Source organism: Lepidochelys olivacea, assembly GCF_965140295.1.
Source record: "Lepidochelys olivacea isolate rLepOli2 genome assembly, chromosome: 1".
Taxonomy (NCBI): Eukaryota; Metazoa; Chordata; order Testudines; family Cheloniidae; genus Lepidochelys; species Lepidochelys olivacea.
Window position 1 is genome coordinate 311,230,315 of NC_140411.1, and position 17,028 is coordinate 311,247,342.

The 17,028-nt window shown below is 38.8% G+C and overlaps 1 protein-coding gene across 7 annotated transcripts in view; it reads right to left on the reverse strand.

The window, feature by feature from the left end:
* Positions 1–17,028, reverse strand: part of CADPS2 (calcium dependent secretion activator 2) — a 584,713-nt gene that overhangs the window by 175,706 nt on the left and 391,979 nt on the right. For all 7 annotated transcript variants that reach the window (XM_084638323.1, XM_084638324.1, XM_084638325.1 and 4 more), the window contains exons 10-11: positions 4,313–4,421; positions 3,181–3,384 (exon numbers count right to left, since the gene is read on the reverse strand). In XM_084638323.1, coding sequence (XP_084494449.1) covers positions 3,181–3,384; positions 4,313–4,421 — 313 coding nt within the window. The remainder of the gene's footprint in view (positions 1–3,180; positions 3,385–4,312; positions 4,422–17,028) is intronic.

Consider the following 17,028-nt stretch of genomic DNA (forward strand, 5'->3'; position numbering starts at 1 on the left):
TCTGATTAAACACCTTTTAAAAAGATTAACATTTGTTTTCTGAATACAAGTGGCCTACCATTAATCACAAACTTAGACTGTATTTCACACACAGTAATTTGAAGTGTCCTTTCTTAAATATAAGTGGTAAATAGTTTAAACTTATTTAAAATATTAATTTGAAGAGATACACTTGGGCATCAACAAGATTACATTTGATTCCAAGTATTAAACTATGTTGTGAAATTATTTTGAATATTGTTTCCAAAATATTCTACATCGATAGAAATATTTCCCCAGACACAATCCATATAAATGTAATACATAGATTTTTTCTGCATTTCTTAGTAAGCAATGCTTCTGGTATAAATATCTACTTTACTGAGTCTTTTTTTAAAAAACATTACAGCAGGTCACAGAAAAAAGAATACATAATGTTCCTTTGTGCTGTGTCTCTTGTGCATAGCATGTACCCAGCAGCAGCTTGCTTAAGCTTTTGAGACTTAATTCTTCTCTGCATAATTACAGGTATGAGATCTTTTTTCTTATTTTTAAAAAAGTAAATATTTCTTTTGATAATTAATTTGAAATTAGTGGCATGTGTGTTGTTACACAAGCCTTTGACCTAACATCCAGATGCATTATTATGGACACCTGAACATGAATGAAGTCCCACTGAAATCAGTGGAGTCTGTGATAGCAGACCCAGATGCAGGATAAGTTGGGAAAACCAAAACAAAGTTTTCAGATATACATACTTATTGGTACTTAGTCCTAAGGCCCATTTCCTACCAATATTTGCATTTTATATTTTTCTTCAAAAGTCAATAAAAAACCTTAAGTTACTAATATCAAACAATAAATATATCACTCAAGATTTTAAAAAAGAAAAGAATAGTTAAAAACTTACCTTTGCCAGCTACAGGTGAGCAGGAAATAATAATAATAATAAAAATAGTTTGTGTCACATACAATATCCCATTTACTTTACAGTGTTTACACTCTAGTAACTGTTCATCTTTTCCCCACTAAAATAAAGCTGAACTGCATAATTAAAAACATAAGAACTTGTTTGGAAGATTAAAAGACAGGGATAAATATTTTATGCCTGTGGTTTAAAAATGTGATTAGCACTACATTTTAGCATTATTTAGAATAAAAATTTGCTCCATCAGATCCTTGAAGCAATGAGTTTGAGACTTTCTGGTTTGCCCACCAAGGTAAAAAAATGACACCATGACCACCATAATGATATAATAAAAATGCAATTCCTTTTTAACTTCTATTCACTCCCTTGACTTTATGGAGAAAAAAACATAAGGAGGACTGAAATTGCTCCTGTTTATTTTCAGTTCATATTTGACCCCCCCCCCCAGCAATACTATCTGCGTCATCTCTGGATTAGGTACATGTGAAATTAACGTGCCCTTTTCTGTTCAGGAACCATAAACAGGTTAATTGTTTAATTTAATGGACCACAGGGCTTGGTCTAACTCTCACTAAAAATCAATGAAAAGGCTTCACTGATTTCAACAGGAGTTGATTCAGGCCCTTAGTCTTCAGTGAAGGTTTCCGGCACATTTGGAAAAAAGAAGCTGGTTCACAAATAAAAATAAGCTAGGAGTGACTGAAAATGAAGCACTATCATGGGTCACTATGGCATTTTTTAATGATTCAAATTCAAATATAGTAATAGGTGAAGTTTTATTTTTTAAAATAAATAAGAATTAAATCCTCCCCTTTATATTCTAAAAAGAGTTTTAAATGTCCAACAAAATATTTCCCAGTTCACCTTTATTATACAAAATATTTGTGTATATATTGATAAAACCTGGTATCAGAATGATGAATTACAGTATAAAGGAACCCGAGATTACAGAAGACTTTCGGTAGATATAGGGCAACTGTTAAAGAGTATGAGACATACCAATATTTTAAAAGTCTGCTAATAGATTGCTTTAAACTTTTGTGGTCTAAAGATATGTGGGTATTTATTCAAAGCTGCTCATATCCAATTTTTTTTTTAAATTAATATGTTTCGAGAAAAGCCATCTTTAAATTTAAGAAGTAGACCCAGATTCAGCAAAGCACTTATGCACGTGCCTAACTTGAAGCAACCTTACTTATGGATAGGCTTTGCAAAAATAGAAGTAAAGTAAAACCATAACTCCTGATTTCACCCAGCTGTTAATATGAAGTCAACGGAAATTCAGCATGTGCTTAATGTTAAGCATGTGTTTCAGTGTTTGCTCAAGCAGGATGGACTAAAGTACATGTTTAAGTGCTTTGCTAAGTCAAGGCATTAATCAGTAAAAGCACGTGTCGTTTCTTTGAAATTAGCTTTTCTCTTCAACCCACAGTGACTTCGAACAGAATATGACAGCAGAGTCAGCATGACTTGGGCTGCATCAGCGGGAGTGTGATTATATGAGAGACTGGTAGCATCGCCTATATTAAGGTTGCTCAACACTTGCCACTATAAGATTTTGATTCCAGTTGCTTATAATTCTGTACAACTTTAACTCTTTGAAACATATGAAATTGCATATGCCGGGTTTCTGCCTCAGATTGGTATTTTTGGGGGGAAAACTTCAGCCGAAATGGTTCAGCCATTTCCAAGAACGAGGCTAGGGAAAAATAAGTTGTTTTGCCTATGTTAAAATATTCTGGTGCTTTCTAGCCCCTTCATGCCTTGTCTGAATGCTTTGAAGATTTAACACATAATTTAGTAACCTCTGGGAATGTATGGAAGTCTTGCAGCCCATCTAGACCATCCACCTCTCTATCTTATGCTTGTATTAACATATTTTTATAATATATTTGGGTGCACACAAAAGCAGATTATAAAGCTAATGGATTGATGAGGGTAAAATAATGCTTTCCTATTGATCATTGTAATGGTTCACACTTAGAAAAATATATTCTACACCAGATGCTATCTCCATGGCAATATGTGGTTCAACTTTAACCCGTATACAGTTAATTGTTATATTTTCATAATTTACAATAGCAACAATGACCTCCAAATCAGACATTCTCTGGTTGCTAATGATACTCTGAGTTAAAGAGCTTTCAGCTAAGAACAAACTATCAGGAAACATCCTCCTTGTGAATCACTCCTGCTTAATCTTCCCTGAGGGAGCCACTCCATGCTTCACTTATTAAAAACCAAACGCGAACCAAAAAACCCCAAAACCTTACACAGCTGTGATAATTCCATGTGGACATTTCCTCCTTTTGGATTCATCTTCTGTGCTTGACTTGCAGGAATGGGTTTATATGACTGGCCTGTTGCTCTGTACATTGCTTGAACCCATAGTATTCTATCCTGGTCATCATCACTGGCGAATATTACCGTATCTCCTTCTTTAACAGCATTGAAAAACATTTGACCACCCTGAAGACCTGCAAAAATAGATTGCAAAATAAATTATTAGTGCACAATGGCACCAGTGATTTTTAATGTGACTATTAAATACATATTTAGTATATTAACTAACTGGATGCCAATATTTTTAAGATCATCAAATGAATTAAATAGGTATTTGTGCTCAAGAAGCATGAGAAAACTTGCAGCACAGCCATTAAATGGTAGTATGTAGACATAATATATACAGGCCATGCAAAGATTATCCCAAATCCTAATCTGTTCCCCATTGGAGTCAAGAATGAGAGAGACTAATAAATAATAATAATAATACTGAGCACTCATATATCACTTTTCATCTACAAACCACTGCACAAACAAACTAATCAGGCCTCTCAACATCTCTGGTGTGCAGGTAATTTTGATCATTCCTATTTTCATGTCCAGAAATTGAGGCAGAGATGTTAACTGACTTGCTCAATCAGGATTATAACCTATGAGTTCCTGGCTTCTGATTCTGGTGTAAATTTACTAGACCATGCCAACTCTTGCAATGTTGAAGTCTGTGGGTTTAGATTAACAGACTTCATTCAGTAGAGTCCTGCTGAGTTCTCTGTCTGTCAATCTTTACTATCAATACTAACAATATAAAAAGAAAGGGGAAGATATTGGTTTACTGTGTTTCCCTGCGAGGTGTGTTTTTGTTTTAGTGCAAATGGCTCCGTGACCTTTTGGACACCTTAGTTTGAATTTTTTGATTTTCTTTCTTTCAACAAACTTCCTTTATTTCTAAAGCATGATTTTCTCACTTGAAAATCCCAGAGTAGTAACTGTAAAACCTTCAGCCACTGGCAGAAAATCAACGTTATCCTGTTGACTGACAGAAACATGAAAGATAATAAGAAAGTAAAATGAATCTGCTATTGTACATACTCTGTAAGACTTTTGTAATAGCATGAAGAGTACCTGTGTGAGGAGCTGTATAATCCACAGTGTATCCTTCAAGCTGCATTAATTCCTGAGGCTCAGATTTCTTTTCTCTGTAACTGCACATTGCAAATGTGTACTGGCTTACCTGAATAAGAACAGGAGTTTTGGTTTGTTACATTGCATTTCATAGGTTTACATACCAGCAGACAATTGACTGGTGTTATACAACACAAATAACAAGACACATATACAGAAAGCAGAAGAAATGCTACTTCACATCTTTTAAATGCTCAAACTGAGGGGGTGAGAAAGTGCCATAAATCATCCTCTCAAGAGGATCAGTTGCCAAAAGAATAGAAGCAGACTACCTTGTGGAAAAGAAACTGCTGACACACAATCAACCAGTGGAGATAAATGAGTGTGCAGTCTGGTCACTCCTAATCAATAGAGGTAAGAGCTACCTATATAGTATGGGGAAGAAGAGAACCCAAGTTTCACATGGGGCTGGGGAAAGAAAGCTATGATATAAAGTATAATAATAATGGAATGTGGGTAGCTAAATTCCTGTACACTGCTTTGAAAATGTACTGCATTGTTTTAATTATTATTTGTTGTTTTACAGTAGCTGTCAGGGCCCCCAAAAAGATTGGCCCCATTGTGGTGGGGTACATGCACATGTTAACTGAACAGTCCCTGCCTGCAGAGGTTACAATCTAAATGAACAAGACAGATAAGTGGAGTATGATCCAATTTTACAGATGGGGAACTAGGCTCAAAAAGATTAATGACTTATCCAGTGTCACAAATGCAGTCTATGGTAAGGCAGGAACAAAACCTAAATATCCTGAGTTCCAGTCAAATACCTTAACCACAAGACCAACCCTTCAGCTGTTTAATTTTTCACATAAATGAACTAAGGATAAATTAAATTATAAAGTGCATATGTACATATATGAGATTCTGTATGCAAATTTTGTATATTATCTGTTACTTAAAATATTTATTTAATTTAGTCCGATACATCTATAAATATTAAAATAAGCAGCAAATGCTGGATAAGAGCCAGATTCTTTTACTCACACTGAACAGCAACCTCACTCCTCAAGCTTGGTCCATCAATTTAGATGGGACTACCCTAGGAGTAAGGTAGAGCTCAACATAAGTAAGGGTGGCAGAATCTGGCCAAAATGGTTAAAATTTTCTTTCACACAGATTCACAGATTTTAAGGCCATACGGGACCATTATGATCAGCTATTCTGACCTCCTGAACCACACAAGCCTTAGAACTTTACCCAGTTATGCAGAAAGTCCATAATTTTTGTCTGAGCTAATGCATATCATTTAGAAAAATAATGAGTCTTGATTTACAAAGACTACAGGTGATAGAGAATCTACCACATCCCAAAGTAAGTTGTTCCAACAGTTAATTACCCTCACGGCTAAAAAATTACATTTTATTTCTAGCCTGAATTTATTTAGCTTCTGTTTCCAACTGTTAGATCTTGTTGTGCCTTTTTCTGCCTAGATCTACTATAAGAAGAACTCTTCCCCATGCAGATAGTTGTAGACCAGGATCAAGTCATTTAACTTTCTCCTGGATAATCTAAATATATTTTGTACTTAAGTCTCTCAACTAAAAGGCATGTTTTTTCAGACTGCAAATCATCCTTGCAGCTCTTTTCTGAACCCCCTTAATTTTTCAACATCCTTTCTGAAGTGTTGACACCAGAACTGGGACAACATAACAGTGATGGTCTACTAATACCATATTCAGAGACAATACCACCTCTCTACTTCTACTTGATATTCACTTGCTTATACACCCAAGGATCATATTTGCTCTCTTAGCTACAGCATTGCACTGGGACCTCACGTTCAATTGGTTATCTACCATGACACTGAAGTCCTTTTCAGCATCACCAAATCCCAAGATACGGACCCCCATCTTGCAAATGTGACCTACAATCTTTGTTCCCAGCTGAATGTTCCTGCATTTGGCTATACGCTAAAACACATGTTGTTCTTACCAGCTGATCCAGTTTGTTCTGTATCCATATCGGTCTTCTCAGACTAGCAAATTTAAATAACAATATCACACCAATGACTTGCATCATAAAGGTAGTTAGTAATTAACTAATTGTGATAATGTTTATATTCCAGTTTTTTCCTGCAGTTACTGTACACCTGTGAAGACATCGTGAATTACTTGGTACTAGGCTCACTCCTAATATCTCCTGCACCGATTTGCATCATAAGGTGGTCTCCTAAGGACTGTGCAACATAGTCTGTTGGCTTTACTTACATTTTTCTAAAGGGACATTTCTCAAAATCAACGTTAAGTTTTATATTTTGTTTAAATATATAAAACCTAAACTTTTTCAAATCCTAAAACAAAGAGAATAAAATAATAGAAAATCTTTCAGAAAACATGGGGACACAGGAATTGCCTCATTGGATTACATCAATGGTCCATTTAGTCTGCTACCTATCTCTGTCAGTGGCCACATGAGAAGCTAAACAGGAAGGTGGAAAACCCTCATTGTGGACAACAGAACAATAACATGCATAGGGAACAAATATTTAATAATAGGCTCTTTAACATAGTTGAGAAAGGTATAACAAGATCCAATGACGGGAAGTTGAATCTAGACAAATTCAGATGGGAAATAAGGCATAATTTTGAGAGCAATGAACAACTGGAACAATTTACCAAGGGTTGTGGTGCATTCTACACCACTGACTACTTTTAAATCCAGACTAGATTTTGTTCTAAAAGATATATTTGAGAAATTATTTTGTGGAACTTCTAAGGCCTGTGGTAGGTTAGATGATCACAATGGTCCCTTCTGGACTTGGAATCTACAAATTTATGAAAATATACATTTTGTTGTTTCTTCATAAACAAAAGCTGGAAAAGTGGTGAAATACATTTTCAAGTAATTGGGCTAAAGGAAGTTTCCCCTGATAATTCAGAAAATAACTGTCAAAAATGTGAAGTCTGAAGTTAGAGAAAAGATATTTTCAGATAAAAATAGAACTGATCTATCTTCTTAAATAGCTATATTAGGTTGTACTGCTTAATTTGTAATGAAAGATGTGCCAGGGCTCAAGCAAATTTTTTACATTAACAACTCATGCAGCAAGCCCAGAAGTGCCAGGTCTATGAACTGCCAAGCGTAGAGGTGCTGGGGCTCAACCAGGGCAAGCTCTGGCACAAATTAAGCACTGTTATGTAGGAAGAAATGTAAATTTCTTGTCTGTAACTGGAGTTCTCGGCAGCTCATAATTTCCACAGAACCAAATATCAGGGTCTCATACACGTGCTTAATTAGCTTGCATGTTAAAGTTTATTCATAACAAAATGCAAAGCTACTATATGTTTTTGTTTATTACAAACCTGAAAATGGTCTGTAAAACAATTTCACCAAGGTATACCAATTTTTAAAAGGAAACCCAGCCCATAAGGTGAAGCATTCCCCACCAGAAGGCAGGGGGAAGGGAAAAGACAAGTTTTCACTACCCCCACCTCTATTAGAGAGGGAAGATTTGGGGGACATACGGCTCCAACAGTCTCCCATATCTTCTCAGCAGTTCCAGACTCTAGGAGGTGGAGTATAGCATTCAAAGCTTGACTGCCAGGTGGAAATGAGCACATCTTGGCAGTACCTTCATGGTCCAGGACTACAGTTACAGAGAGAATATACTTCGTAATTGATCCGTGGACTTTCTGACCTTTGGAAACCTTGAGGGCCCAAACAGACAATTACCTGTTTGGTAATTAGAGATGGATAGGGTTGCCAACCCTCCCAGTTTCGCTGGGAGTCTCCTGAAATCATGCTCTATCTCCTGGAGGCTACTTCAGCCAAACCAGGAGATTTTGGGGCATTAAAAGGCCAACACGGCAGCAGGGCTAAGGCAGGCTCCCTTACCCGCTTACTCCCTTACTCCTCAGCACCGCTCCCAGAAGCGCCTGGCATCGTCCCTGTGGCCCCTGGGAGGCAGGTGGTTTCCAAGTGCTGCCCCCACCCTGAGTGTCGACTCCGCAGCTCCCATTGGCTGGGAACTGTGGAAAATGGGAGCTGCGGGGACGGTACCTGTGGGCAGCGACGCATGGAGACCCCCTGTCCCCGAACCTAGGAGCCGCTGCCAGAGGGATGTGCCGGTCGCTTTCGGGAGCCGCCTGAGATAAGTGCCGACCTCCTCACCCCCTCCCACACCCCAAACCCCAGCCCCAGCCCAGAACCCGCACCCCCTCCTGCATCCAAACTCCCTCCCAGAGCCCACACCCTGCACTTCAACCCTCTGCCCCAGCCTAGAGCCGCACCCAAATTCCCTTCCAGAGCCCTACCCCACACTCCCTCCTGCACCCAAACTCCCTCCCAGAGCTTGCACCCCACACGCCCTCCTGTACCCCAACCTCCTGCTTCAGCCCAGAGCCTGCACCCTGCATCCAAACTCCTTCTCAGAGCCCGACCCCACACCTGCTCCTGCACCAAAACTCCCTCCCAGAGCCCGCACCCTGCACCCCCTGCTGCACCCAAACTCCCTCCCACAGCCCACACCCTCTCCCACACCGCAACCCCCTACCCCAACTTGGTGAAAGTGAGTGAGGATGGAGGAGAGCGAGCAACGAAGGGAGGACGGATGGAATGAGTGGGAGGTGGGGCCTCAGAGAAGGGGTGGGACAGGGCATGGCCTCGGGGAAGTGGTGGAGCAAGGGTTTTTGGGTTTGCGCGATTAGACAACCCTAGGGATGGAGGGCGCCCATGGTCTGAGGGAGTTGTGAAAATAGTTTTGTAGACACTGTATATATAAAACCTAATAGGAGAGAGTGGATAATCAGCAGGCAGGTACAGAGCCACATCATAAAGGGAGCTTGAGGATTATAGTTTCCTAGGGAATATTTAAAATAGTTTTAAGAATAACATACATGATTCAAAATCCTAAAGTTGTGCAAACTGTTAGCCTATGTAACATTAACAATGTTAACCTCCCATTCCTTGCATACCCTTCCTTCCTACGGTCTGTTACACTCATCCAGTGAGTTTTGTCTTCCATGAGATTTTAAGATTTTTGAGTTGGTGACCAAGTCTTCCTATGTATTATACAATGCTCAGCAAAACTTGACCCTGATCCTGATTTGAATCTGTGGGCGCTATAATAGTTTATATAAATCCAAATAATAAAAAACAAATAAAAGTTAATTAAGACTATTACAATCTATAAACTATGAAGGCTGCTGATGTATGATTATTGAAATATCATTGATGGACAATTGGGTAACTTGATCTGCTCAGCTAAAGAAGTGAAGGTGTTTGGTTTTCATGTATATTCCAAAAACATTGTTTTAGTTGCATCAGTTTTTGTCTCATCAGGAATCAGTGCTCCTGCCACAACGTTATTGTTATTAGTGTTAATTATTTTTGCAGCAGTCAAAAGTGTGCAAGGTGCTTAGTAGAACAAATAAGAGACAAGTCCCTACTAAAAAGGGCTTACAATAAGGAGGAAAGAAAAAATATCTTATTTTTGTTCACTGCTACCCTTTTAAATATATGTTAAACCCTCCCTCACCATTCCAAGCTAGAGTAATGCTGTGTATTCACTTGGATATGAACAACACACCACAACTGTACCCATCTGGTATGTAATTTTGAGCTCACATTTGCTATTTTTCCACATATTTTTTCATGAATCACATATTGCCATTTACAGACAGACTCGTCAATAGCCACTGGTACTAATTATAGTAATGATCCCCCCCCACCACAGAAAACTGTGATTGAACCTGAGCCACAGTCCCCTTCCCTATACTCCCATCTGGGTCACTACAGATTCTCTTTGCTGTCTCACAACAAGGTGGCAGATTGTTTGGGCTGGAATTAGGGTGGCACAGGTGTTACCTCCTGCTATAAATTCTTTAGTTACCCTATTTCCCTTATGTTTTACTGGATATTTAACTGATGCAATCATACTCTCAAGCCCAACAATATACTGTACTGCTAATAAAAAATCCTTCTTACAGTATAATAGTAAAGCAAAATTATACATTTAATCTAAAATATTTTCAAATTGTAAAAGTTCCTAGGAAAAAAGATTTAAAAATAAATCTACAAAATCAACACTCACTGGGCTCTGTGATTATAAAGTGTGCGCCCACTTTCTTTTGTTGTAGTGCACTGTCACATTTTTATGTATAAAATCTATGAGGCCAGGATTTCAAGGGCCACCTTGAGGACGAATTTCTGGACTAATGCCCTATGAAACCAATGTTATACCTGAGACACATCAATGATATTTTCATCCTCTGAACAGACACCCTAAACTCCCTCACAGATTTCCACCAAAACGTCAATAACCACTAACCACCCATCAAACTAGAACACTCCCACACCAGGATCAACCTCCTGGACACCACAGTCAACTTCAACAATGAAATCCTACAAATAACTATATACAAGACACCCACAGGACCACCACACCTCCCTTCACCAATCTAGTAACCACCCCAGTCACACAAAAAAATCTGTTATCTACAGCCAGACACTCAGATACCACAGAATATGCTCCGAGGAGATAGTTCAGGATACACACCTTAACTCACTTAAAACCGCCTTCAGCAAACAAGGACACTCCTCCAGAGAAGTAGGTCAGATCATGGAATGGGCCACCCAAATATCCCACGAGAACCTGCTTCATAATGGGAAAAAAACCATTCTGACCACACACCCATAGTTGTCACCTACCCACCCTACACTGGGACCGATATGGGGCTATCATTAAACAACTACAACACATAGTCGATGGGGACCCCATCCTGAAATACTTCCAGAATCCCCTCTTCTGGCCCTCATACAAGCCCGCAACCTCATCATCGCTCATCATCAGAAGCAAGGTCCCCACAGACGAGGACACAGCAACTCAAAGTGGCACAAGATCCTGCCAGAACAACAAAATCTGCAGACATAACCCCACTGCTACCAATACCCCCCGCAACTCATCTTTCAAGATCCAGGGGTCCTACATGTGCCTATCACAACAGGTAGCGTACTTCATCCAGTGCACTGCATGCCTCAATATCAGCTACATGGGTGAAATGAGACAATCACTACGCTCTTGAATGAACTCACACAGAAAATAATAAAACACAAAAACACCATATCACCTGTGGGCAAACACTTTTCACAAAGCAATCACTACATATTTGACCTCTCAATCTTCATCCTCAAAGGAAACCTGCACAAAACCTTCAAAGGATGAGCCTAGGAGCTTTAATTCATAACTTTGCTAGTCACTGAAAACCATGGACTTAATACAGAAATGGATTTATGGTTTATTATAACAATCTGTAACCCACTAACCCTCCCCTCTCCCTTTGTTTGTCCTATGATTGCAAAGGTATTAATTGGCCACTTCACTTTGAATGGTCTCTTAGAACATGTCAACTATTTACTCTAAACCAGTGGTTTTCAACATTTTTTCATTTGTGGACCCCTAACGAATTTGGAATGGAGGTGCGGACCCCTTTGGAAATCTTAGATATAGTCTGTGGACCACCAGGAATCCGCTGATCAGAGGCTGTAAACCACTGTTCTATGGTAACAATGACCTTTTCCCAGACCCTTTAGATACAGTCTGCGGACCCCCAGAGGTCACAGCTCTAAACAACCTGTTCCACCTTTAGCTGCGATACTCTGAGTACCTTTCCCAGACCTGAAGAAGAGCTCTGCGTGGCTCAAAAGCTTGTCTCTTCCACCAAAAGAAATTACTCCAATAAAAGATATTACCTTACTCACCATGTCTCTCTATGCAAAAAAATTTGCACCTCCTGTGTGGCTCATGCCCTTGCAGAATTCTCCTACCCAGGAGATAGGGTGTGGGTACTGCTAGTTCACGGAGAAACTTGAAGAGCATATAAGAACCTTCCTCTTTTTCTTACATTTTTGAGATAGAGCTTAGGATACATGACTGAGTTGGTGAGATGAGACTACAGAAAGCTACAGAACTCAACAACAATATATACAAAACTAAAGCTACTAGTTTATATTTATAGCTTGGTTGAATGTTCATAAATTCATAGATTTTAAAGCTAACGTGACCACTGCAATAATCTAGTCTGACCTCCTGCTTAACACAGGCCCACAGGACTTCCCTGAATTCTTTTCTTTTTGAATTGGAACATATCTTTTCCAATCTTGATTTAAAGATTTGTAGTAACAGAGAACCTGCCACAACCCTCATAAACTGTTCCAATGGTTAATTACTCCCACTGTTAATATTTGTGTCTTGTTTCTAGCTTGGATTTATCTAGCTTCAACTTCCAGCCACGGGATTTTATTATACCTTTGTCTGCTAGACTGTAAAGCCTTCTATTATCATATTTCTGTTCCTCATCTAGATATCTATAAATTGTGATCTAATCATCCCTTAGTCTTCTCTTTGTTAAGTTAAACAGATTGAACTCTTCAAGTCTCTCATTATAAGGCATGTTTTCCAATCCTTTAATCATTCTCATGGTTCTTCTCAGAACCCTCTCCAATTTATCAACATCCTTCTTGAATTGTGGACTCCAGATTTAGACACAGTATTCCAGTAGTGGGCACACCATTGCCAAACACAGAGGTAACATAGCCTACTCAAGATTCTCCTGTTTGTACATCCAAAGATTGTGCTAGCCCTTTGGCGAAAGTGTCACACTGGGAGTTCATGTTCAGCTGATCATCCACCACAATGCTCAAATCTTTTTCAGAATTCCAAGGATAGAGTTCCTCACCCGGTAAGGATGGCCAACTATCCCCTACTACCACACAACTAAGTCAACACAGCTCATGGATTTCTTGTAGGCATCATAGAGGAAGTGGATCTTAAGGAAGAGAGGTTAGTGAGCCTTACAAATTATTTCTCAATATAGGAAGTTTTAGACATACAGACATCACATACTTCGTCCTGTGTCAAATTCATCCCTAGGTGGCTGAAGAGGGAAGTCCAAGCACCACATTTAGAAATTGGTAGGTGAGATCATTGGTAGTAAAATATTAACTCTAACCATAAGAATATAAGAATGGCCATCTAGATCAGTGACCTGTTTCTGACAGTGGCCACTGCCAGATACTTCCGCGGGAGTAACAGAACAGGGCAATTTCAAGTGATCCATCCCCTGGCGTCCAATACCAGTTTTTAGCAGATGGAGGTATAGGGACACCCAAAGCACTTTGTCCCTGATCATCTTGGCTAATAGCCATTGGTGGACCTATCATCCATGAACTTAGCTAATTCTTTTCTGAAACCAGTTATATTTTTGGCTTTCACAATATCCCACAGCAAAGAGTTCTCCAGGTTGATCACGCATTGTGTGAAGAAGTCCTTTTTCTGTTTTAAATCTGCTGCCTATTAATTTCATTGTGTGACCCCTACTTCTTGTGTTATGGGAAGGGGTAAGTAACACTTCCCTATTCACTTTTGCTATTCCATTCATGATTTTGTAGATCTCTATCATATCCCCCTTAATTGTCTCATTTCTAAACTGAACAGTCCCAGTCTTTTTAATCTTTCCTTGTATGAAAGCAGTTTCATCCCACTAATCATTTTGTTGCTCTTCTCCACAACTTTTCCAATTGTAATATATCTTTTTAAAAATTGGGTAACCAGAACCGCCCTCAATATTCAAAGTGTGGGCATACCATGGATTTATATAGTGGCACTATAATATTTTCTGTTTTATTATTGATCCCTTTCCAAATAGTTCCTAACATTCTGTTAGCCTTTTTTGCTGCTGCAGCTCACTGAGCAGACAATTTCAGAGGACTATCCATGATGACTTCAATATCTTTCCTGAGTGGAAACAACTAATTTAGACCCCACCATTTTGTACAGCTGGGATTATTTTTTCATATGTGGATTACTTTGCAGTTATTAGCTCAGAATTTCACCTGCCATTTTGTTACCCAGTCACCTAAGTTTAGTGAGACCTCTTTGTAACTCCTCACAGTTTGGACTTAACCATGTCAAGTAATTTTGTGTTGTCTGTAAATTAAAAACAGGAAAGGACAAAGTATTTCACGTTTAGAATCTTTCCAACCCATTTTTACTGAAAACAAACTGTAAGGTCCATGGTTCAAAAATGAATTATTTCATGAAAGTCTTATAGCTAAGATATACAGGACCAAATCTTGCAGCCCTTACTCAGTCAAAATTTCTAAGGATTTCTGTGGCAGGTCATAAAGACAGCAAGATTTAGCCAACATGTCTGAGATAACAAGAGCCCCAATATCTGGGCAGATGGACTTCTGGCATTTAATGATGAAAAGAACAACTAGGAATGAATTACAATTATAACAGAAATGTCTCTCTATTTGGCTTATTGGAAGAAGAAAATATTACCAGATTGTATGCAAGATAAAATATCAGAACTGACTCTTTTTTCTTCCTCTTTAAAATATAAGATATTGTGCCCCTGTCGTTTTCCAGTTTGAAAAGAAGGATGGATAGATAGCCTTCTAAAGAAGTGACTGGATTTTAAAAGGAACAAACAAACAATTATATCACAGAACAGAAGTAGTTAGAATTTCCAAATACTCAAAAGCCAGTTGTATCCATTCTATACTATCAAACTGTTCCCTCTCAGACAGGTATACTTTCTAAATAAAAGGGAGTAACCACACTCCCACATCATTCACAACAGCTTCCTGCACATCAGCATTACACATTAACGTCACACTTGAATAATTCAAGACCATGTGTAAACCATGTTGAAGGCATCTATCATATAACTGAATTTTATGTGCTTAGTGCTTTAATGATGTAAGTCAAACAGATATGAAAGAGACAGAGAGAGAGGGGAGGATCACCAAGAATGTCAATAATGAATCAGTACAACAGGTTGATATGCATTGTTACATGTTTATTTCAAATCTTTCACTTGCACTGATAACATGAGACAAGTAGCATGTATAGATCACATCAATAAGCAGGGCCTGACTGTATAGCTAATATTAAATTCACACAGTATCTTTGTATAATATAATTTGTTGATTTTTGTAGCTACTTCATGTTATGATTCTGTCATGCTGACATCATGCACCAACTTTACTGATATGGGCCAAAATAAAGCGCTGGTGTCTAGTGCAGAAGATCATCACAGTTAGAAAATTATTGTAATGATTTTCCCCTCGATTCTAGCTGGAGAACAGAAAGTGGGAGATCATTAAAATTAAGTTTATTGGACTCAGCTGGTCTCCTAGTTGGTTCCACAACCTCTCCATCCACCCCCCTAGGTCTGCTAAGGTGCTCACTTTCTAGGACTTTCATGTCTAGGAGGTCCACAAATAGGAAGAGAATAGAGCCTTTTTGTGAGGTAGAGGGCAGTAGAACAGGGGGGCTGCAGGAAGGAAGCATGGGGGAACAGCAGGATGAGAGGCATTCCATCCCTTCTGTGCACTTTAAGAGGTTCACTGCCTATACACAAGCCTTACAGAGCAACATCAGCGTCATCCCCACCCCGCTAAGCCTTGGGAGGCTCATAAGGGGCCCTAAAACCTCCCCTGGGAGCCTTAAGAGGCTCAGAAGAACTTGTCAAGCCTAACTAAAGTGCCTACTCCTCTTCCCCAGTGAGCCTGTACATTCTTATAAAGATTTTTACCCTGAAGTCATAGGGTGGAGCTTGATTTCACACCACTGAAGCCATTGACTTCAATCGAAGCCAAACCAGATCCAAGTGCTTTCAACTTTTATTTTAATTTGAACAAGGATTTTGTCTGGGATAGTTATTATTCTGCTTAATGTCCTTTAAACTCTCAGAATGGGAGTGACAAAGGGGAGCAGTTGAATGTGGATGAACGACAGAATGCTAGAGCAAGGAGATGGGTTTCCAGTAAAATAATTATCCACTGTTTTAGAAATCCTTGGGCTGATGAACTCCCCACAGGCCCACCAATAATATAAATAACACGTACTCAAGGAGATTCATATCATCACCACGGCACCTTTCTGCCAGTTAGAATAGGGACACACAAAGGAGAAGAACTGACTCTAAAGTACATCACATTTTCAACCATGACCTGAAAACAATCATCATCCTGAGAATGCACAGAGGGCATGCTGATTTTTTAAACACTAATTAAAATTGCTGTTCATTGCTCCAGTCTGACAACTCATGTAAGAAGCATATGCATTTCTATTCCAAAATTATTATTCACATATTTGGTTTAAATGAAAAATTGTCTTCTCTTGCCACGGAGGGCAGGACAAGAGGCAATGGGTTCAAACTACAATTGCAGATTTAGATTAAATCTCAGGAAAAATGTCCTAATTGTAAAAGCACTAGGACAATGGAACAAACTACTTAGGGGAGTTGTGGAAGCTCCTTCACTGGAGGTTTTCAAAAAGAGGCTGGATAGCCATCTGTCTTGGATGGTTTAGACTCAACAAATGCTGTATCTTGGCAGAGGGTTACACTAGATGATCCCTGTGGTCCCTTCTAACCCCATAGTTCTATAATTAAATGGCTAATATAGAAAGGATTCTCTCTCTCTCTCTCTCCACACACACAAAACTAAAACATCAAAAAAGTATAACATAGTAGTACCTTGTTACTTTTATTTAATTTCAAATACAGAACACAGTAGTTGAATTAGCTCATTCAGGTAGGATAAATATATTTTACTTTTTACAAATATTTTTTAATTTTTTCACTGAACAGAATGCTGTTAGAAAGGGCCATGCTTGATGGGATAGTTCAAGACCATAGAATTTCACT